Raw genomic sequence first — 23,692 nt, 5'->3', positions numbered from 1 at the left:
ACATTGGTGTTCAGACGGCTGATGATTTGTTTTGGGGAGAAGGAAGTAACCAATTTCCTCTTGATGCAGAGGCCAGAACTAAGACCAATGTGAGGAAATCACAGAAAGGTAGATGTGCCTCCATATAGAGATACATTTTCTCCCAGGGAGAGCCCATCTACTGAGGAATGCACTGCTTCGTCAAGCTGAGAGGCTACTGACATTATTGGGATTCGAGCAAGGTCTGGGTAGATGTGAAAATGTTTCCTGTCTAGTATATATCTGCATTGACAGAAAAACTTCACAGAATTTAAAATTCTTAAACTAGGCTTCAGAATATTGGTGAACACTGTCTTGAGTAATTGTGTATGCATTCATGCATAAGCATTTTGTCTGGGGAGGATCTATATTTTGAATTGACTACTCATCAGTCTACTGTCCAACAAAAGTTGGACAGGACTAGCTCTGTCCAACAAAAGAATGACAGGACTAGCTCTGGCCAGCATTGCTCAGTTGGTTGGAGTGTCATCCTATAACCAAAAGATTGTGGGTTCAGTTCCCAGTTAGGGAACATAGTTAGGTTATGGATTCAATCCCTGGTCCAGGTGTGTATGGGAAGAAACCAGTCAATGTTCCTCTCTCTTCCTTCCCCTCTCCCTTCCTCTCTCTCTAAACTAATGAAAAAATGCCCTCAGGTGGAGATTTAAAATCTTTTCTGCAAAGAATGCGTAGATTAGATGGAATTTCCCACCTATTTTTTTAAAATTTTGGGATTCAGTTTGGGGGCACCCAGATTTAAGTTATTTTCAATGTTTCAAGAGATTTGTTGGGCCTTTCACAGCTTGGATTCCACAGATAAGTCTCTCATCTATGCCATTGAGTCGGCAGTGATCCAGTGGAGCCACCAAGTACAGCTGGTCCTCAAGAAAGAATCTTCCCAGTCGCTTCTGCAAAGGGAAAATCCCACCCCTAAGGTGGAGTTGGAATTCTGGAAGAGCAGGTCAGTGCATGCTCATTCAGACCCTTGGCAGCTGTCTTACAGAGGGTCATGGCCTGGGGGAGCCAGCCATGAGTCTGGTCCCACCTCCAGGTGTTTCTCACATCCCCTAGAGCCCACAGCTCAGTGCCACTTGGGTCCATGCAGTTTTCCTACGCTCTGGGAGAGGCACCCTTTCCTAGGGTCCAGTGGTTGCCCCTCCTTCCTGGGCTACTACAGTCAGTATAACTTCTGACATTTCTTTAAAGGCTCTTTCAAGTACATGTAAAATTAATTAGTTCTCTTTTATATATTTTTATTACTTGCCTACTCCTTTCTCATTTGACAGTCAAGGCTACACACACACACACACACACACACACACACACACACACTTTTGGTAAGAAGCTGAAGAAAAAGAGTGTTCTGACAGCAGGCTGCAGAAAAGCCTCTCCTTGGTCCCAGCCAGTCATCAGCAGCACTTGAAAGCCCATCAGCCTCTGTCCCAGTGCCACAGACTTCCAGAAAGGCCTAATTATTGCTCCTGCTGATTCCACCTCTGGCTCCCCATTTCCTTGCTCCTGTTTATCATTTTGCTGATTAAGCTTTTACTCAAAAGGAGATAGATGTTTGAAGCAGATGTCCCTGTCCTTGCACTGAGTGGGGAGTGTCCATATCACATGACCAGGTGTTCCTGTAGGGTTTCATCACCCATTGGAGCTGTTATGCTTAGATGTCCCATCCTCTGCCTGGTTCTGACCATTCTGCTGACCTACTGCGGGGTGCTTCTCCAGCAGCCTCACTCCGACACCTCACTCGCCCACCCCAAACCTTCCTGCAAGAGCTAATGACCTCCAGCTGCCAAGCTTTTGAGCCACCAGATGTTCACAGTTTTCCTTCCTGTTACATCCTGGAGCTGCCCCTTTGAACCATGTCCCTGATGCAGGCTTTTGCCCTTCCTGTTCTGGGCACAGATGGCCTGGCTACTTGGGCTGGAGCCAGCCTGTATAGAAGACCCTGAGGCAGGCCTCCTCTCTGTCCATCTGAGAGGGGGTCATCGGCGTGTGACTGGTGTTCCCCAACGTTCACCTGGACTCACCTCCTCTGTGGTGTTACAGGTCTGAGGATCTGGAACACATTTACAATCAACTGAGAACAATAAAGGTGAGGGGCCTGGTGGGGCTCCTGGACAAGTTTCAGAGCAGCTACTTCCCAGCTTTCCAAGCCATGTTCAGAGATGTTGCAGCAGGTGAGGAGCAGCAGGTATTTTCATGAATACGTTTATCTCAAATTTGTAATTTAGGGTTGAATTATCTTCTCTCTCTGATTTCAGCAGCTCTAAGTCCTTATAACCCTCCGACCCCACACAATCTAGCATGACAAAAATACCAAATCTAGAAGCAGGAAGGCAGCTACTCTATGCTCTGTTTGCATTTCCACCACTTTGTGACCTAGGGAAAGTCCCCTAAGTCTCTGAGCTCCGGTGTATACCATGGTTATGATACACACACACTTCCCACCTACTTCCTTGGGCTGTTGTGATGTAATATAGGTGGAAGTGGTTTACTGACTGTACCACACCACACAAATGCATGTTTTTATCTCTCACTTCTGGAATTCAGGCCTCTTTGCCCCTGGCTCCTCCAGGTCTTTATTCCATTTCTAGCTCCATTCTGCTTTTTCCATTCCTACTGTAAGAAGGGACTACAATTTCCTGGCCATCTGAGCATCAGGCAAGATCAGCCTTGTCAAAATTGCAAAGCCAGCAGAGTCTATAATTAGAAGTAATTAAGTTATTCCAGGACTCCCTCTCCCCTCACCAGTGCACTTAGCTTCTTTCCTTTCTCTTTTCAGACCTCTTCTTACTCTTCAGGATTGTAGGTCAAAATGTGCTTTCAGAGGTATTTGTGATTTCATGTGATTTACACTCATCCCGGCAGTGATTTCCAAACATTTTTTTTGTCTATCAGTACTCTGTCTTCAAAGACAATTTCCTATGTCAGTCTCACTACTTGAAACTAATAACGATATATTTGTTCTGTCAAAGAGGGGAGTGTCCTGTGTCCCTAGCACATTGGTTGATTCTTTGTCCCACCTTTTTCTCCAAACGATTTGGGGCTTGAAAACCACTCAGCTACAGGAATGAAGTTGCAGTGGTGGAGTTTCTGACATGGGCTCCATAACAGCAAAGAACGTGCAAAAGTAGTTAGGCTTTGAGGTCCTTCTGGCCCTGAAGTCTTATCACAGAGTCTGCTCTACCAGCATAAAGCTGGCTTGGAACAAAGCATCCCTTGAGGCTTTGATTTATTGCTTCACTGAGAGATTTCATGTCCCAGAGGAATCGATTGTTGTTCCCAATTTGTAGTTCAATAAAAATGGTGGTATGTGTACCACTGTTGGTATGAGAGATTATTGTGGGGGATGTATAGACAAGCGTACTTAAAAATATGTGAAAGGGTAACCATTTTTGATAGAAGATGCCAGTTTTCCATTGATGTTAGTGATTTGAAGTTCTCATTTTATATGATTTTATTTGAGTTAAAATGAGGGTCAGTTCAGAGAAAATTTAATGATACTATAGGTTCTATGCAGACATGATAAATATCTTAAGGGAGGTATGCACATGACTAATTTGGGACTCTGAAATTAAAAAAATACATGTAGTAGAATTATATTTGTGAGTTGATTATTAATAAATAATAGACTATGATTATTTACACTATTACCTGTTTGGTTCCCTATGACAGCTTTAAAAAGCTATTTGTAGTGGAGTAGATAATGGCAATTATAAGAAATTTTTAAAAGCAGTTATAGTAATACCACATAAACACTACTGTAAAAATAAAAATCCTTGAAATATATAGCTCAATTTGGATAATAGAAGAAAATAATTTTGATTAGAGGAATTGAGTAGAGAACTTGTCAAAAATTTTGTTGGGATCTTTGAAAAGTAAAAATATTTTAGAGGCATTTTATGTGCATTACTCTTATTAGTCATAGGAGGGGTTTTCATTGGCTCGCTGATGGACTGAGGACAGGGAGAAGAAAATAAATATTTCTGGGTTAGTGGGCATGAATTGGAAAAGAGTGACAAATGAAGAAGGAGGTTTTAAAAAATGTAGTCAAATGTGTTGGAACAAGGTTGTCTGAAGTGGAATTGATTAGGAAATAAAGAACCTTGGAACAGGAAGCACAGTATCCTGGAGGGAGAGAACAGACTAATTAGGGAGTTCTCATCTCTGGCCACTAGGGGTAGGTTTGAAATAGTGCAGTGTAGTTGCTCGTCCAGGATTTTTGCAAGTGCAAGAGATGTCGAGGTCCAGTGGCGCTCTGGAACAGACTTGAACTGGCTTGCAGTTTCTCAGGAGAGCCCACTGTATGCAAATCTTTTCAAATCATCCCCCCCAACACTCACTAGAGTCAAGTTGGTAGCTTTAAACTAGACATGGTGGGGATGTTGGTAATAATTTATAGAACAGGAATTGGCAGATGCTGTGAATAAAGGATTTTGTCTCAGAAGAGCCTGTTGTTAAAGATTTCTCAGAAAACTACTGGGAAGCCTTGTGCAACTGGCCTTTTATATTTATAGTTGTTAAAAGTCGTGAGCCTAAGTCTGTTCATCCCTTTTTCTTTATTTGCCTTGAGAGCCAAGGTGATTGCACCCTGGACCAAATGAGGCAGTCCTCAAACATTGTGGTCTTAAAATCAGTAGAGTGATTACTTGATTATGATTAAAGAAAGATTTGCTTTAAAAAATACTATCATAAAGAGAAAGCTGCTCTGGCCTCTGGGCTCAGCTTCTTTTCTCACGACACCCATGAAAGCTAGAGCTCATGCTCATTAGAATGGCTGCTGAATTCTGATATGCCCCTGCCACACACGGTTTGCTGCTCCCACCTCTCTCATTTTAAGATTCACTGCTCTAATCAATTTATCATGACACTGACTTTCAAAAATTTGATTCACATTCCACTTTCCACAACTTCATTTGGGGTATAAAGTACAAATATTCACACCACAAACTCCTGCATATTGTGAGCCCCCAAATCACCAAGCCAGGGATTCAGCATAATAACTTGGGGTAATCTTGCTTTTGCTCAGCAAGGCAGAGCTGGCCAACAAACAGGAAGACCCTAGGCAAATTGCTTAGGTCTTAAGTTCCTCACTTAGAAAGTGGAAGTAATAAAGCTACTTTACAGGGTTTTCTATGAGAGGGTATATGTCTAATGGGTAGAACAATGCCTGGCATATTGAAACTGTTTTCTAAATAGTATATATTTTGAGCTTCCTTCAGGATGAACACAGAGCCTTATCCATATAATGTAATGAAGGCCATCTGCTCTCATATGATAGGGCCTGATGTTCTACCCGGGAAAGAACTCCTCTTTGTACACACTCCCTTGCTGTTTAGTTTACCAGTGGCCTTCTGCATTCCTTCTAATTTGCCCTGCAGAATTAGCACCCCATGCTACTGGTTTTTCTACTTTCCCCTCTCTGTCACCATAAGATGATCAGTGTAAGGCACTTCCCCTTCCTGGGCTGTGTCAAAGGAAATGGTAGATTTTCCTGGCTTTCCTCGTCATCCTCAGGCTGTGCTATTTCTCTGTTCTCTGTGACTTCTTCTCCATAAGAGCTCAATAAAATTTTTATTAGTAAATATTCATCAGAGACATTACTCTTTATGGAATGCCCACTTTGGTCCGGCACTGTTAGCTATGTATGAAGAGTCTATTTGTACTACCTTCAGACCTTCACAAGACTCCTTATTTTTAGAGAGAGGGGAAAGTAAGGAGAGAGGGAGTGAAACATCAATGTGTGGTTTTCTCACTAGTGCTTTTTACTGGGGGCCTGGCCCAAAACCCAGGCAATCAAACCAGCAACCCTTTGGTTCACAGGCCCTTGCTCAACCCACTGAGGTACTCCAGCCAGGGCAAGAACTCTTTAAATTAGTTACTGTCCAACCTATTTTTTGAAGTAAGTTCAGAGAGGTTAAATGTGCCCAAGGTCATACAACTGGTAAGTGTCTGGGTTGATGTTTAAAGACATCTTTTTTACTCTGAAATCTGTCCTCTGTCATCTATTTTGTGTTGCCTTGGAGATATCAGTGGCAAAAACATCAGCAAAAAATTACCAAGTATCTTCCCCACACAGAGCACCAGGCTGGAGCTGAGAGGGCCAAGAAGTTCAGATGTAGGAATGTTATAAGAAAGCCTCTTCAAACCATTATCTTAGCTGTCCAGGGCTCTTCAGATTTCAATATCTTATCTTAAGAGCTAAAAAGTTTGGGGGGACCAGCCTTCATTCTTCTCTCTCAGTTTGGGAAGTTCAGACTCATTATTTCCCAGGCCCCAGGGCTCCAACTTTGTGGGTCTGAGCTCCAGGCAGAGAAGGGTGACTGTCTTCAGTTTCTTCTAGCTCTGGTGGAAGCGAAGGACATCTACACACACCTGATGCCACTCTACCGCCACCTGGAAACCCTAGAGAGCATGGAGTTTCCAGAGGTGAAGTCACGGCTGCGACCTCTGCTCCATGTGGTCTGTCTGATTTGGGCCACGTGCAAGTCCTACTGCTCCCCAGGGCGGCTCACTGTGCTGCTGCAAGAGATCTGCAACCTTCTCATCCAGCAGGTTGGCCACCCCAGGACCCCTGGTGACCTCTCCCTTGGGGATGGTTGGCATTGAATCACAGAGGAGAATAAAGTGTAGGGCAGAGAAATAATTATAGTCCACAGAGTTCTCCTGCTTGCATTATTTTACTAATCAAGCCAATAACACACAAAGACATTTTCAGTAGTGCTGCAGTATAGTCTTCCTTTCCCCTCTACCCAAAACCTACGGTCTGATGAAGTATAGGAGTGGTGAATTTTAACCTCCTTAATGGTCTGTGCCTTCAGCCTGTTTTAAGTGAGCAGTGAAGCCTAATGGCTGAGAATGCTGTCTCTGGAGTCAGACATCTCTGTGCCAAATCCTGCATCACCACTTGTTAGCTGCGTGTGCCTGGTCAAGTTGCTTATCTGCTCTGTGTCTCACTTTCCTGTGTGCAGTGGTAAAAAGAAGAGGCCCATCTCAGAGGGCAGCGGGGTGATTGTGGGGCTCTGATGAAATCACACAGGGCAAGGCTCCATGTGCCCTGGACACACTGAGAACTCGGTGCCTGTCAGCTTCAGAAAAGCAGCCTCTTGGATCACATGCTTTATGCTCCCCCATCCTAAAGACTCTGGCAGCACCAACCAGGGCAGCATAAACCTCCAGGAGTGTGTCTGTGAATAGAACTGGAGGTCTTAAGAAGGTTTGGGTGGTCGCTACTTTTTTATCTAGGGAACTGAGATCCTGACTAAACAATGAACATGTTTAAAGAGGACCTAATCATAACTAACATCTATGAAGCACATTGCAGGCTCCAAATTGCTGTGACATTCATGATCCTGGACATTTTCAGATGAGCCCTATGAGGTAGGCAGGAGAGAGCCTTATGAAATTAGCATTACTATCTAAAGATGTGGACTAAGGCTCCAGGAGGCTAACAAAGTTGCCACAGGCACCCCCATCCATGACTGGAAGCCAGGTTGCTTGATTCGTAGACCATTGCCCTTCCATCACTCTATGTTTGTCAGCCAGGAATCTTTTGGTTGAGGGTGTAAGGAAACCCAACCAAAAAAGATAATTTATTGGCTCATGAACCTCAAAAGACCAAGGTCAGACTACCTTTAGCCATGGCTTACGTTAAGGCCTTAGATGGTGCCTTCGGGACCCAGTTTTTTCTGCCCCTCCCTGCGGTGGTGGAGGCAGCTGTCTAACAGATTCAGTTCCATGGGTTTCCAGGCTAAGTCTCTTAGAGGCAGGGAAATAATTATGGTTAGAGAATTCTTGCACCTAAATTATTTTACTACTGAAAGTCAGTAAGAACACCTAGGAAAGAACACTTGCCTCAGTCCCAGCTGGCCCAATAAAAGACTCATGATGTTTTCTTGTCTCTGATTGGCCATTTTCCCAGACCTAAGCCAATCACTGGCTATTTAGCCTAAACCCAGGTCCCAATCCACCTGTGGAACTGAGGATGGAGTTACATGTTTCTTTTATTATACTCCTAAAAATATTAACTTGGGCTATTATTCAGTTCAGAGCTGGAGTTGGCAAAGTTGTGGGATATCCTGCACTTGCAACCAGGCTTAGCGACATTAATGTGTTTGCATTTCAGGCCTCAGATTATCTCAGCCCAGAGGACCTCCTAAAAAGTGAGGTAGAAGAAAGTCAGAGAAAACTGCAAGTGGTCATGGACACCTTGAACTTCTTCAAGCAGGTGTTTCAGGACAGAAGGGAGAATCTGCACACTTACTTCAAAGAGAAACAAGAAGTTAGGGAGTGGGATTTCCAGTCTTCTTTGGTCTTTGTGCAATTGGACAGCTTCCTGAGACGACTGCATGTGGTGGAGGTGAGTGTGCTCCTGCACCCCAGACTCCCAGCTCCAGACAGGAGTGAACAATCCAGGGATCCAAAAAGCAAATAGGAAAATGGCCAGTGCAACATGGTGGCCAACCCTCCATTGGTTGGAAGAACCCACAGTAAGATTCAAATATTTGGATTTATCACTTGGATTGGTCATCATATAATGGTGATTCTATTAGAAGTTTTGGAAAGTCTGATTATAGACCTATTTAGGAAGAAGGCCCAAGGAATTGAAACTGGAAAAGATACTGGCATTCAGGATTTCTGAAACAAAAGCTTTAACATACACTTTACTTGCTAGATTTATAACTTTTACCATAAGCTAAAGTTTTCCAAGTCTTGAGTTCCCTATCAGAATCAGTCAACTAATTCAGTTGGTCTTCAAATTGCCCATAATCTTCAAACTTGGTTTCAAATACACCCTTGCTAAAAAGTTTGGTGTGCAAAATTCAAGTGAGCTGATCTGGATGCAGCTGCCCATACCCACAAAGCCACTACTTTGAACTTGTCCTCTTCCACTACCAGACCAGTGAATCCCAGTGCAAGATAAATGTGAGTTTTGTTTAAAGTTGTGTCTCTCTCCAATTATTTGAAAGTGAATGTGAATATTAGTTTAAGGACTAGGATGAGGAGACATGAAGCTTTTTCTTTTTATTGTTTTTTAGCCTCAGAATTTAATGTGGTTAACAGATCTTTTAACACTTCACCAATCAGTATTTGCTGATTGACCTTTGGGGGAAGGACAATGGACATAATAAAATGAATATGTACTTATTCTAAAATTTCTTTAGTATATTCAAGGTCAAGTTCAAGATTAAGACTATGGCCTAGAAAGACCAAGAAAGAATTGAAGTTACATCACTAGTTATGGTCACCAGAGACTGAGGGTGATAAGGAGGATATGTTGGGAAGAGGCTGGGATGAATGACACAAACTGTGAGATTATGAGGATAAGAATATGGGATTGAATCTGTTCATTTCCCTTCCCAAACTTTGATCCAGTGCTGCTATTCACCAGGCCTTGAGAAGGCACTAGGGATACAATGATGACTGAAATATAGTTTTACCTGTAAGAAGCCCTTGGACCAACAGCCATAGCACAGGACAACATAGACTAATGGAGGATATCTAAGGATGGAGAGACACAGAACCAGGAAACTTCAGTGAGTTGTATTAAATGACATGACATGAGGAAAAACCGATGTGTTATTAGGAGCAAGAAAGAGGAATCCCTAACTCACTGTGACTCTGAGAAAGTGGTAAGCACAAGAGGAAGTAAATTTTGAAAGTGAACTAGGAATTTGCTGGGGAAAGAAGATGAGGAAGATCATAGAGACAGAGAAAATGTATATGTGAGAAGCCTAAAGCTAGATTTTTTGAAAGGTGCACCTTAAATCCTGCGTCGGGATCATGGGAAGTATAAGTAATTGATATCCTAAATGCCTCTTCCCTGCTCCCCTCCCCCCCGCATCCTACCACATGTGCCCATGCAAGCAGTTCCATCTCAGCTTTTGATGTGCAGCCTTCCCCCCCTCCCCTTCCACTGTATTCCTTTCAACTCCTACATCAGTCCTTTTGCTGTTGTTTGGCTGAGGTAACCAGTTGGAGTGCCTGCTGTTATGGTACTCATCCTTGCAGGCTCTTCAGCCCTGCCTCGACCCTGGAGTGAAAGCGGAGCACAGCTGAGAAGTGACTGTGGGGCTGGGGCCCCAGTCCTATGCACAGGAGCTCCTGATGTGACTTTGCATATAGACAGCTACTCTAACACCAGGGCGCCTAATCTGCAGGGTATATCCAGTAAACACAGGAAGCCAGGGCCACCAGCCTCCCTGGAATCATTACCCTCACAAGAGTCTACTCTCAGGCTGCTTTTTCTTTCTGAATCAAGGGCACAGATGCAGGAAAAGCCGTTGCCTCTGTTTAATTAGAGGATAATTTGAATGTCACCATGTTCTCAGACTTCCTGCTTTGTCCAGTCTTTACATTTCTATCCTGTGCTCTGGTTTGCTTATTTGCTCTTAGGGCAAACTCTACTATTTCTTTTCTTTACTGCCTTTCCCTTTATTTTCTTTTTCCTCTTTTTTCTCTTCCTACTTGTCTCCCTTTCCCTTCTCTGTTTTCCAAGTTTTCTCTATTAGTTTCCCTTAGCTCTTTGTTCACCCTGAATTTCCATAATTTTCCTTTTTCCTGTGGCTTCTCCTTTACTCTGTCCTAGTATTTCCTCCCTCTTTCATTTTTCATCTTCAAATCATTTGCTCAGCCTCATACCCTTGGCCTCTAGTTCCCCCACCTCTTCCTACTCAGCTCAGTGCAGCGGGATGTGGGACTATCGATCACCTCCAAGCAGATTTCATGTAGCCCTTTAGTTAACATTCTGTGTATCTCTGTGATCAATGCCTGTTTAAGTGGGATTAATCTGCTTCTCTCCAGCAAGAATTAGCATGAACCTAGCCTTATTCATCTTGCTATTCTAATACAATATGTGGCCACTGAGACATGAGTAGCTGCAATTAGTAAATACACAAAGCTCAGTTAATAAAATGACATCAATGTGTCTACTACCCTAGTACATGCTCACATCCAGAGTTACACTGTGAAGAGCTGGTTTTTAATATCCATAGTTCTCTTTATTTCCCTCCCTCTGATTTGTGTTGCTTTCCTCTTCACAAGAAAGTTTCATTGTGTAGATCAACTCTTCCCCTCTGGATACCTGTTAAAATAAAGGTGGTGTGAGCTGGTGGCAGGGAGTAGAGGGTGTTGCACAGTATATTCCTGAGCAATTTTCAGCAGGTCTGCAGTATATGGAGTACCTGCATGCTCAGAAGGCCACTGTCCTCCTCCTCATCACAGTGACACAGCTTATCTCTTAGAGAGCTTAGCCTGAGCAGGGAAAAGAAGGAGACTAGAAAAGTTAAAAACTAACATGTTTCAAGAGCCCCCCCCCCAAGCCAGAGCTTGCAGCCTTTGAAGGGTCCCAAGAGCAAGGCTTTGAAACCAGAAAAGGCACCAGGGATTGTGCTGCCTGCCATGTGCCAAACCCAATAAGCAAAACAGGGATTCAATCTTTATGGACACTTTATTCAGATGGCTCGCTATCTAAGACAGCGGGTTCATACCCTAATGACCTTCTTATTACATTTTCTTTCCAAGTGAGACTTTTATAACAGGGAGTAAACAAGGTGTGGTGAGGGGTTTTAAAATTCAGGGAGGAAAGAAACTGCAGCATTCTCTTCCTGGGCCGTTAGCTGTTCCCAGGGGCTGGTGGTTATCTGTCTCTCCCTGGAACACGATGGCCCAGATGCCTCCACTTGTCCCCAGGAGATAATCCCTAGCTGTGCCCCAGGTTGGCTGTCTCTCCCAGGAGCTAGGATGGGCCTTATCTGTAGTTTCCGGAACAATAGCTTTAACATATGCATTAGTTATTAGGCTTATAACTATTTATCTTAAACTAAAATTTTCTAACTCTTGAGTCCGCTATCAGCTTGAATGCCCTTACTATAACCAATGAGCACAATGGAGCACAGCACATCTACTCCCTGGCCATTGTCATAGGGCTCAGGCAGGTTTAGCTGGGATTTGTACCCTGGGGGCATGTGGGTCCAAGCATCGTCTTTTCGTCAAACTTGGGTGTCTGCTAGGTGATTCTAAGAAGTCTGCTTTCTCCCCTCCCCCATTTTGAGGGCCCCAAAGTGGTTCTGTGTTTTTTTTCTGCCTTACACACTCCACTGCCTTTGCACATTGCTTTTACAACATGATTTCTAGGTCGTTTTTCTAAATAAGCCATTTGGGTAAAACTGTAATTCACATTCCACGAAAGGAGTGTATTAGACTTTACAACTTACTAAGGAAATACCAAACATGTATAAACTCTTTCCAATTTGAATAGTCAAGAATCTAAGGAGAATAGAGCCTTTCAGCTGCATCTTAATCCTTTCCCTCACCCTGTCTTTCTGCTGGATGCTACAGCTCCACACCACACACCACACCACACACATACAGTATGCACACTGAACACATGCCACACCAACATAATACACTGTGCACACAGCAAATACACATATCACACATGTATACACAGCACATACACATGACATATATGCACTGCACTCATACAGTATATGCACATCACAGATTCACACAGTTGACACTGCACAGATATAACACACATTGCACATACCACACACTGCACATGTATGCCCTGCACATAAACACCACATATGCACATACACAGTAAACACATTGCACAGGCACAATTCACACAAACACCACACATACAACACACACACACTACAAAACATACATACACTGCATATATTCATACTGCACACAAAATATAGTACACACAGTACAGGCATATACCATACACTGTACACACATATAGTATATACCGCACACACAGTACAGCCACTGTAAATATACTGCACAAATACCACACATGCAACATACACATATACACATCACAAAACATGTACACACTGTACATACACACACAACATTCACACACAATACAGATAACCCACACACCCCCTCACATCCCAAACAAACCATGTACCCCACATTCATACCCCACATCATACACATATGCACAAACCAGAGTTTTTTTTGTGCCATAATATTGTAGATGCTGCAGATCCCCCATTGATCTGTTGGCCTGCAGACTCTGCCCTTCAAACAATGCAGTATACAAGCAGCTTGGAGAGAGCCCTCACTGCTTTCATTATAAAATTTCTGTAAAGCTGTGACTCACTGGAGGCAGAATGATTTCCTGCTGAGGCTTTATGCAAGGTGATTAGCAGGAAGATAGGTAATAAGCTGACCTAATACAACTGTGTTTCCCTAGCTCTTTCTGCCACCTCCAGTCACTCTGCTGCCTCTTCTCATTCGGGCCTAATTGGGCTGGCGTCCCTTTCAGCCCTGCCTGAGTGTGTGGTCACGCAGGAGACCATTAGCAGCATAAGGTTGGCTGCTGTCCTAAGGTAAAGAAATAGTCTTTTTTCCCAATGACCTTTTGAGGTTTTCATCTATGAATGTCTGCTTTGTGCTCTTCCCTAATGAATTCCAAAGACATTTAAGACAGGCGGCATGACCTCCCCTTAAAGTATGGGCTGTGTTTGCAGGTCTTGCCATTATCCCTGAGTTTGATTCTCCACCTCGGGCCACAGTACGAATGGAAGCCTCTCCCACCACTCCGTTAAAAGTTGCACCAGTTTTCGTAAGAGTGGATCGCAATTGGCTCAGTCAGCTGTCTGGGACTCCATGCTCTTTGTGGTAACTGGAAAGGAGCACATGTATATCGGCCATTACCCATCTCTTATCCACCAGCCTTACCTAAGGACATCAGGGTGACAATAATTCATTACAGTGGCTCCTTTTTATTCAAGTACCACCATGGTATGTTCCACAGAATTCATTAACCCCCCAGCAGGTCAGGTATTAGCAAACTCACTTGCAGGTTAGGGAAGTGAGGCTTCAAAAATTTGTGTCTTGCTCTAAGCTACACAGCTAGTAAATGACAGGCCAGGGCTGTGTAAACCCAGGGTTTTCTGCTCTATCATAGGCTTTTCCTGTGGTGCTGCATAGCCTACCCTTCAAGTTGACATTTTCAGCCTGTATATGGCATAATGAATTTCACATGTTTACTACTATGATGAATAAAAATGGGCATTTAAAAGTATCATTTAAACCTCTTATTGGTTTAAATTGCCTTTCATCTGTTTTGTGGGACTTTTAAATAAGTGATAAAAGAGCTACATTAAGAATCAAAGATATAGTCACAGTCACTGTGATACATCTGCTTCTACTATTGCAAGACAATTTCCTATCAGATTCAGGAATCTTCTCTACCATACTTTTATTCTGCAGTCCACCCAGAAATGGAAAGCTCACCACCTCTCTTTGTGGCCCCACTGTAGCTGGACATTTCTAACATATGATGGTTTTGTTTTATTCAGTGGAACCATATAAAATTGCCATTTTTGTAGGTTAAATACAAGAAATTTTATAAGTTCCACCTATAAGATGAGGCCAAATCTGTTCTGTTTGCTCATTTGTCTTCACTCTGCCCTCAGAGAAAGGCCATGCAGGGTTCTGCATTGCACTTGACCAAGACCCTGCAAACATTTAAAGGCACAGTTCTGCCTTGCTTTGTAATTTTCCCCTTTTCTAATTTCTCAGTTCTTCCCGGACCCTTATTTTAGATTTTCTACCACCCTATCACCTTCTCCTGGATGTGCTGTAGATAAGTCAAAGGCCAAAGATCATATATTCATTAATTTAACAAATATTTCTCAGCATCTGGGCTTTTTCCAGAAACTGAAGATACAGTAGTACCTCTAGGGTATTTATAGTCTACTGAGAAAAATGCACAGAAATTTTAAAAATATAATATAATAACAAATAGAATATTATAATTCCAGAGGGGTAAAAGCACTGAAGAAAGCAGATAAGGGTAAGGGGAGAGAGAGTGCAGCAGAATGACAGAGTGGAAATTTGGGCCTTGTTAATAGAGAAGTAAGAATATGTCTAAGACTTTAAACTGAACCCCAAATAAATGTGTTGCCCATCCTGTGTTTTTTAATTAAATGAAGCAATGTATATATCCATTGTTTTTGGTGACCAGGTGTTTTCCAGAAAATAAAATGATTGAATAAATATTTATCTAATGCCTATGATTTACCTGTTAGATTGGAGATAAAACAACTTTGTGACTACCCAAGACCATGCTCCAAGTATTCTTGAGAAATAAAATAGTGTAACAAAATTATAATATAGTTTTCTAATGCAATCAAACACATCGAGATGCATCAGTCTCTCAAAATGGTTGGAGAGTATTTCCTAAGTATTGAAATTGACATCCGTGAAATTATGAAAAATAGGTACCCAGGTGACATTCCACAGCACAAATACATTTCTCCTTTAACATTGATTACAACTAAGCACTCTTTAAATGATTTGAATTACTACTTAAGTCCATTTCATTTAAGTTTAATTCATTCTGTTTTCCTCCCAGTTTATAAAGTTGAAGGTGTTTAAAATATAAACTGCCCCATTTTCCACCATCAGTGGCAAGACTTCCTGCTGCAGGTTTGTCTTTCTTTCCTTGGTTGGTCCTCTTCTCTTCCCTCCTCTCCCACTTCAGCTACTGGCTGACAGTCACACCTGAACATGGATGAACAAAGAAGGGCTGTTAGGTGGCTGCCATGGCTGCAACAGGTGTTGTCCTGGCAACGTGGAGACAGACGTCTTACCACTTCCCAATGCCTCTGTTAGTGCTGCTGGCCTTCCAAGGCCAGAGAAAGGAGTCAGGCAGCCTTCTGCTAGTCAGATGGGTTGATCTCTAGCAGTGGCCACTGGCAGAGGGAGTTGTCTAGAGTGGAACCAGGCAGGACCTGCTGGGTTTCCAGCATCATGACATCATGTTTCCTCTTCTTGCCTTTCAAACTTCCCCAGGGTAGAAGACCCCTCCCAGGGACTTGCACCAAATATTTGCCAACATCACACAAAGGTACTTCTCCCTCTTTCCTATTGAAGAGACATGCACATAGCCTGGAAGTTGTAATGGGAAGAAATATCTTGGTTTGGAGGTTTTGTGATTTCAGACCAGTTTTCATGAGAGATAAATGCTACCTCTGTCATGTTAGTTGTGTTCTGGAGACTCCTGTCCTATCAGAGGTAACATGGCTTCTATGGACTCAGGAGGGGCTCCTCCCCAAGGCTCTGGGTTGCGTTGTCCACCTGCCACTTAATTCTGAGCACAGTTGGGACACTGCCATACCAACAACAGTGACAATAATACGCACTTACTGTGTAGTCACTGTGTGCTGGCACTGGCCTAAATCCTAAGTCTGCATTCACTCACTTTCCTCTCACTATCATTATCCTGTCACAGATGAAGAAACCCACCACAGAGGTATCAAACAATTGCCCACTGACACCCAGCTGGCCGCATGGTGTGCTGTGTCACGTGTGCTTGGCAGAACTCTGCAGATTGGTTTTCTTGGCAGGAGTTGCTGAGGCTGTTGGTGTCCCCCACTGGGCTTGTCCTCAGGACTGTTTGGAGGACCTGCTCTCCTCTCAGTATCCCCATGAGATAGCTGTCATTCTAGAAGCGGATAGCATGGTCCATTTGAGATCTATTTTTTAAAAATTGGTAGTAAAACCACTAATTGTGTAAAAATGATATTATTATTGTATTATATTTTTTAATTAGAAAACACAGAAATGCTGAGGCATAAATGTGATCTTTGGTGTGAGTGTGAATTTTATTTTATTTGTAATTTCTCTTTGCTTTGTTATCAAGTTTAACCAAGAGTTATTTATACCACCCCAATCTATTAATTAGGTTACAACACAAATCAGGCTTCACATTTCCTAAGCAACCACCACCCCCATGTGGTTTCCAGTCCTTCTCATACTAATTTGAATATTAACTTGTTATCATTGTTGTCGTCGTCATCATCATCATCATCATTATTTTCACTCTTATGACTTGTCCCTATAGGATCTCCTGAAGACAACCTTGGATTTTCACAAACTGGAAAATCTCGAGTTCAGTGGCCTCAGAGGGAATGCCCTGAGTCAGCAGGTCCGGCAAATGTATGATGAATATCAAGAGCTGTGCAGGGTCTTCTCGGAGTCTTCTTATGACTGCCTGGACCCCCAGAGCATGGTAGGGCTTGCAGAGACTATCTCACAAGTTTGGTCTCTTTCTCAGATGTCTCCAGCCTGTAGGGTCTGGGTATTTACTTGCATTTCCCTGTTTCCTTTAGCTCTCTAGTCCTAGTGGTTTTATGAAGGAAGAAGGCCCATTCCTAATTACTCTTTATGTCAGAAGAAAGATCAGGGAAGGTCTTTCTGAACTGCTGACTGCTCCAGATTGATGATACCCAGGGTTTCAGAGATGTTGGTATGGATATGGGATGATGGTGGCAGCTATGGCCACCTGCAGATTCCAAAGCTCTAAGCTTTGAGCAGCAGCTGCTACATGAAAACCAGGCACATCTGGGAAGAATTTTATTCATCCCTTGGGATGAGGTGGGAAATAAATGAAGCCATAGCCTAGTTTTTCTGAACTGACTCTGGTTTCCAAAGGAGTACTCAGGAGTGAGGGAAAGGCCAGAGATGTACAAGTTCTGTACAGAAAAAGTCCAACTATTGTTAACATAATGAGAACAGTTTGTGAGGCACTGATGTAACCTGACAGCCAAGGAGAGTGGACTGGAGTGTGTATGTATGAACAATGACAACTTTACTATACTAGTCAGTGAGAGTGGTAGGTGCTGCTGACTGAGAATGTGTACTATGTGGCAGAAAATGACTAAGCAAGTAGAGCAATGAATCTGCATCAAATTTTGCATTAAGTTCGAATATTCTTTCTGGAAACTATTCAGATGATTCAGAAGGCTACAGCTACGGGCAACTGGTGATTGGCAGCTTCATCATGACAATGTGCCTGCTTATGTAACACATCTCGTGCAGAGTTTTTTGGCAAAACATCAAATTGCCCAGGTGACTCAGCCCCTCTACAGCCCGGATGTGGTGTCCTGTGACTTCTGCCTTTTCCCAAAACTTTGAATGGAAAATGATTTCAGACCATTGATGAGCTTCAGGAAAATATGACAGAGCAGCTACTGGTGACTGGGAGAATTATGTGAAATCCCAAGGTGCCTACTTTGAAGGAGATTGAGGCATCATTGTCCTATATACAGTGTTTTTTTATATCTTGTCCCTTCTTCAATAAATGTCTCTATTTTTCACATTACACGGCTGGATACCTCTGGACAGACCTTATATTTTTCATGACTGGAACATAAGAGCCCAGGAATGCTGAGAACTGTGAGTTCAAGCCCACAGGAGATAAAGAATAAGAAAGAAGAAGAAAGAGGAAGAGCCAGACAGAAATATGAAATGAAGTTCCCAAGAAGGAAATGGCTAATTATTAGAGAAGGAATTCTAAGAGTATATGAGGGAAAAAGAAAGAAATTGGAGCAGAAATCTTCTTTGAGCACCTTCAGATGTCTAAGGAGATCTTAGCAAACCCAGGGAGATATCACTTTATAAATATTCCATTAGTCAAAAGTAGGGGGAGAAATGTGTAATACAAAGCACAAAGTTGTTTTAACTCTTGTGAATTGTCTCTATAGAATATTCTGAAGACAACCATGTACTTTCTAAAACAAAATGAAACAAATGATAAAACAAAATTCTGTGCACAGGGAAACACTGTAATGTTAATATGGTTGGGTTTGGGGAGTAGAACTATACTATTTTGTCTTTTTATAAGAATATAAGTTACTATTGTACGGCAGTAATAACAAATAAAAATAATTCCATAAATTAGGGACTTAAGTTAACAAGTTTCTCTGTAAATTGCTACAGTCTAAGAGAAGAATGCACTTTGGGTTGCCAGATAAAATATAATAATTGGGACATATACTAAAAAGAAATTAATTTTATTTATCTGGCAGTTTATCTGAAGTTTAAATTATTTATTTATTTATTTATTTATTTATTTAAATTTCCAAAAATCTTTATTTTTTATTTTTTATTTTTTTAAATTATATTTAGTTATTTTTCAAGTACAGTTTTCTGTCTATTTCTCCCATCCCAGTTCAATCTGCCCTGTGCTCCCCAACTCCCTCCCATTTCCACCCCCTTAGTTCTTGTCCCTGTGTCCTTCATAGCCTATATTTTTATTTGCTAAATTTGGCAACCTTATGAAAAATGACTAGCTGTTTTCTTAACCAATTAAAGTATACCTAGAAGTAGTGTGTATTAGTTTGATTAGCTTACTTTTCTCCTAATGGCTAGATAGTTTGGTTACACTGAGAAAATAGGATTTAGATTTGGGAGCGGAAGGGAAGTAGGTGGTGTGTTGCAATAGTCCCATTGCTGGGACTGCTGCAGTTAAGGTGGCTTTGGTGGAGGGCATGAGCTGGCACTGTGGGTGATCCCCTGAGGAGGGACTTCAGAAGGTGGAGGGTGGCAGAGAGAGAGTAAAAGGGTGTCAACCTCACAGTTTGATTCACTCCATAATTTTGTCTAGGAAAGAGAATGCTGCAACAATGGGGTAACCATCTACATGGATAAAATCTAAGTCATGCCAAGGTGAATTTTGGAAAATGAAAATAAATACTTGGTATAACAGATTCAAGTGCAAAAATTAGTAAGAAAGAGTATCGGGGACTGGCTTTTGAAAAATTAGGTTTTTCTATGTCTCTCTGATGCCTCTTCAGGAATTTGAAAATGATGTCTCTAAGTTTAACCAGAGAGTAGAAGATCTTGATCGAAGACTGGGGACTATCTTTATTCAAGCCTTTGATGATACACATGATTTGGAGCATGCCTTTAAGGTTAGTACAAGTAGAGTAGGAGCTGACCCTGTGCTGATTGTGCCCCTGCTCTCACCAGAGGAGGGGAGGGATGCTCTTCCAACTGTTTTGTTCTTATGGCTATTAATCATTCTTATTAGTCTAATGGAGAGGTATTAAGAGTGTCCTAGAGCAAGAGAGTGTGAAGAATTGGGCTTTTCTGAAAACATGCTTACCTTGAATCTTATCAGTAGGGTACCTATTAAAAGTGAAGATGTCTACTGTGGTCACCATCCTAAATCCATGGTTCTGAAATACCATGGCTATTTGACCATGGTTATCAGGTTGGTTAAAGCTGAGGCAAACCACCTACCAGGTCATTGTTATAGCATTCAAGTACTAGTAACTAGAATAAGAAGATTCATGTCTTTTCCCTGTACTGCCCAGCTCAGAATGTGGAGAAGGTTTAGGATGATAAGGAACTACATGGCTTCACAACTGAGAATTCTAAGTTGTGAGACATGAAGACATAGTAGAACATGATATTTCTTCTACAAACTATGAAGAAACTTAATTTGTAAAGCCTTAAGGATTAGAACCAGAATTGATCAGTGGAAATTACAAGGAAGCAGATTTCAGAGGAAAGAGATTTCTGTCAAAGCTATTGAAAGACAGAATGGACTTTCTTGAGAAGTATTTAAGTTTCCAGCCACTGAAAACGTCTGAACATAGACTGGAAAACTGAGTGCTATTGTAGAAAACTGAGTAGCCCAAATTGCAGCCTTCCTCAGCCATTGAATATACACATATATAATATATGACCTCTGTTAAATACCTGGCCTTCCATAACTTGCAAAGGAGGATTATTGATTTCTCTCTCCAAGCATTCAAGCTAATTTCAGAAATTAATTCAAGAATTGGTTTTCTCTGAAACTTTTCTTTTGCTTCTACTCTCAGATTTTGGCCTTCCAAATTGTCCTTCACATCTATCCTACTTAGCTTATTTTTTTCTTTTCTATCTTACCCCTCCTCTCTGTCTTAGGTCTTTTTTATTAAAGGTCTTTTCAATATAGATCAGCTTAACCTTTCTAACAACTTTAAGTTTTCTCTTTGTTTTGTCCTTTATCCAGATTCTAATATCCCTTGAGGGTCTGAGAGGTAATTTAGCAGACAGGAATCCTCCCCCTTTAGAAGCAAAGGAGAGATGGGGCAGACTGTGAATAACCACTTATTAATAATTATTGATCCAGTTGCACATTAACAATTGTTTGACCTTCTTACATACATTGCTAGATACATAAAAGGAAAGCCAGGACACAAGATTTATGTAACCTTGGAAATATTGAATCTGTGACCTGTTCCTCTTATTTCTCTATCTCTTCTGCAGCTGCTGGACATAGCAGGCAATCTCCTAGAAAGACCACTGGTAGCACAAGATGCATCTGATAAGTACCTGATGCTCATTCAAATGTTCAACCAAGAGCTGGATACAGTGAGGATAATCTATGGTCAGCATGTCCAGGAGAAGGCAGAACTTGGTAGGCTGGTTTCCAGGGCATTTGGATGGGGGAGTTCTACTACTGGGAAGCCCAGCTAGGGGCAGTACTACACCACAGTGTTATACCTTTGTTTCTATTGCAATTCTCAGATGCCCTGTTTTATTTGTTTGAAAGTCAAACACAACTTCAATTCAGCATTACAAATATTTCTTGAGTCTTTACTTTATGCACAACACATTTCTGGGCATGATATGCAGAGACAGGCCAGGATCAGGGATACACTAATTAATACTACAAGGTGGTTCTTCAAGGAACACATCACCAGGTAGGAGCAGAGTTACACAGCAGAATGTATGTAGTCTCTGACTCAAGTTATAAGAACTGTAATAAAACAACATAAGCCATGGCTGGGATATTCTAGGGTTTGAGGAGAAGGTAGCCTTGAGCAGAACCCTAAAAGGTTGGGGAGATTGAAAGCTGGGGAGAAGAAGCAAAGACCTCCAAAGAAAAGAGAGCAGAGTGTGTGACCCACCAGTTGGGTCTGCCTGTAGCCAAACAAGGTGTGCATAAGGAGATCGGGTTAGCTACCCGACCATGAAGTGCTCTGAGTGCCATATTTTAAGGAATTTTGAATTCATTAGTCAGGTGATAGGAAATGTCCAAGATTTTGAAGTAACTGAACAGTGGGACCACCGTGTCTATAACCAGGTTTCATACTGAGGTCATTTAGGATTGTATCCACCTAGAAAGTGATTCCCAGAAAATCTGTTGGCCTCAACTTATGTGGGACCATCCTCATGACATCCAGTCAGGTACAGAATTTGAAAACTCAAATGTTTTCTGAGGCCCAGTTAGTTTTCCATTGCTGCATAGCAGATGGTTGCAGCCTTTACAGCTTCCACAGCACCCACCCTCCAGCTCCCAGATCGTAGGGCAGCAGCCCAGCATGGGGCACCTCAGTCCTCCATCCAGTGTCACAGGGCTGTAGGTGAAGCATCGGCTGGGCTGACTTCTCATCTGGAGGCACCAGGGGGGAAATCCACTTCTGAGCTCTTTTTTTGTTGGTAGAATGGTCTCTATTTCCTTGCTGGCTGTTAGCTGGGGGCCACTCCCATTCCCTGCCATATGGGAAGGCTATGCGGCTGCCCCCACCATCCAGCCAGAGATGATGGCACACTGAATCCTTCTACTTCTTCTACCACCCACCAGAGAAAATGCTCTGCTTTTACATGGCTTGCCTGATTAAGTCTGTCCCACCAAGGATTGTATCCTTGTTCCAGGTAACACAACATTATCACAGGAGTAACATGGTATTTTATTGCAGTTTCCCCCCAACTCTTACAGAGGACGGGATTATGCAAGAGTGCGGCTCATTTGGTGTTATCTTAGAATTCATTCACCATAGGGTGGGCCAAGTGGAAGCCATCAGAAAGCAGTAGAATCCATGACAAATTAAAGGAAGAGACCACAGTTCAGTTCCAGCTGCTGGTTAGAAGCGGTGGCTGATTTTTGCCACATAGTCCAATTTTACCAAGGAAGCTAGAAACTGATTTTTTCAAAATAAAATCACCTAATTGCTAAATCTTGACAACTCATTCTAAACAAACAAAAGTAGGAATATTCCGTCTTTGCTAAGTGTGGTCAAGCACTTTGTACTCTACATGGCCTGTCTCATTCATAAGCTTACTGAATTCTCACATAAACCATTTTCTAGATTAAAAAAAAACTGAGGCCCAGAGAAATGAAATTGTCTGTTAAGGCAGAGTTTCTCAACCCTGACTATGCAATTAGAATCCTCTTGAGAGCTTTCACAAAATACAAATGACTGAGCCCCCACCAGAACAATGAAATGAGATGAAGAAGACTGGGCCCAGGCATTAGCATTTTTAAAGAATCCCTCCTGCCCCACCCACCCACTAAGGGACATAGATGTGCAGCCAGGTTGAAAATCATGTGTGAAGTCAGAAAGCCAGTAAGCAGCAGAGCTGGGCTGGTACCCCTGTCCTCTGACCCTGTTTCATATTGTCCCCAAGATCACTCTATTTCTTAGCAGAACACGGTGGTTCCCCAGGAACTCCACAGCTCTGTGTGAGCAAGGGTGACTTTAGCACGTGAAGGCAGATAAGGCAAAAAATGGACTAGCTGGTGGCAGGTGATCCTGGGCAGAGTGGGGCTGGGAGTCTAGAACCTCACTTCATTCAGCCTGGCTGTGCTGTGCCTCCAGGGTTCTCCTCAGTGCACAAGAACATGCCCTCTGTGGCTGGGGGTCTTCGCTGGGCTCAGGAGCTGAGAGAGCGCATCCAGGGGCCCTTAGCCAGCTTCGGACGCATCACATATCCGTGAGTACCTTGTTCCTGAATGGCAGATTTGTTCTCAGCTCCTGATCTTGCTCTGGGTTTTGACTGTTGTAGAAATGCAACTCACTTACCAAAGGCATGAAAATCATCCTTATTTCTTTCCATTTTTGGCAACTGACTAGTGTCT

The 23,692-nt window shown here is 42.4% G+C and overlaps 1 protein-coding gene across 2 annotated transcripts in view; it reads left to right on the top strand.

The window, feature by feature from the left end:
- Nucleotides 1-23,692, top strand: part of DNAH9 (dynein axonemal heavy chain 9) — a 368,257-nt gene that overhangs the window by 10,740 nt on the left and 333,825 nt on the right. For both annotated transcript variants that reach the window (XM_053672723.1, XM_053672722.1), the window contains exons 3-10: nt 821-979; nt 2,074-2,204; nt 6,371-6,582; nt 8,153-8,386; nt 16,901-17,068; nt 19,635-19,751; nt 21,097-21,247; nt 23,433-23,547. In XM_053672723.1, coding sequence (XP_053528698.1) covers nt 821-979; nt 2,074-2,204; nt 6,371-6,582; nt 8,153-8,386; nt 16,901-17,068; nt 19,635-19,751; nt 21,097-21,247; nt 23,433-23,547 — 1,287 coding nt within the window. The remainder of the gene's footprint in view (nt 1-820; nt 980-2,073; nt 2,205-6,370; nt 6,583-8,152; nt 8,387-16,900; nt 17,069-19,634; nt 19,752-21,096; nt 21,248-23,432; nt 23,548-23,692) is intronic.

Source organism: Artibeus jamaicensis, unplaced genomic scaffold (genome assembly GCF_021234435.1).
Source record: "Artibeus jamaicensis isolate MK-2021 breed Jamaican fruit bat unplaced genomic scaffold, CSHL_Jam_final contig_781, whole genome shotgun sequence".
NCBI lineage: Eukaryota > Metazoa > Chordata > Mammalia > Chiroptera > Phyllostomidae > Artibeus > Artibeus jamaicensis.
This window is presented reverse-complemented; position numbering and strand designations above follow the sequence as displayed.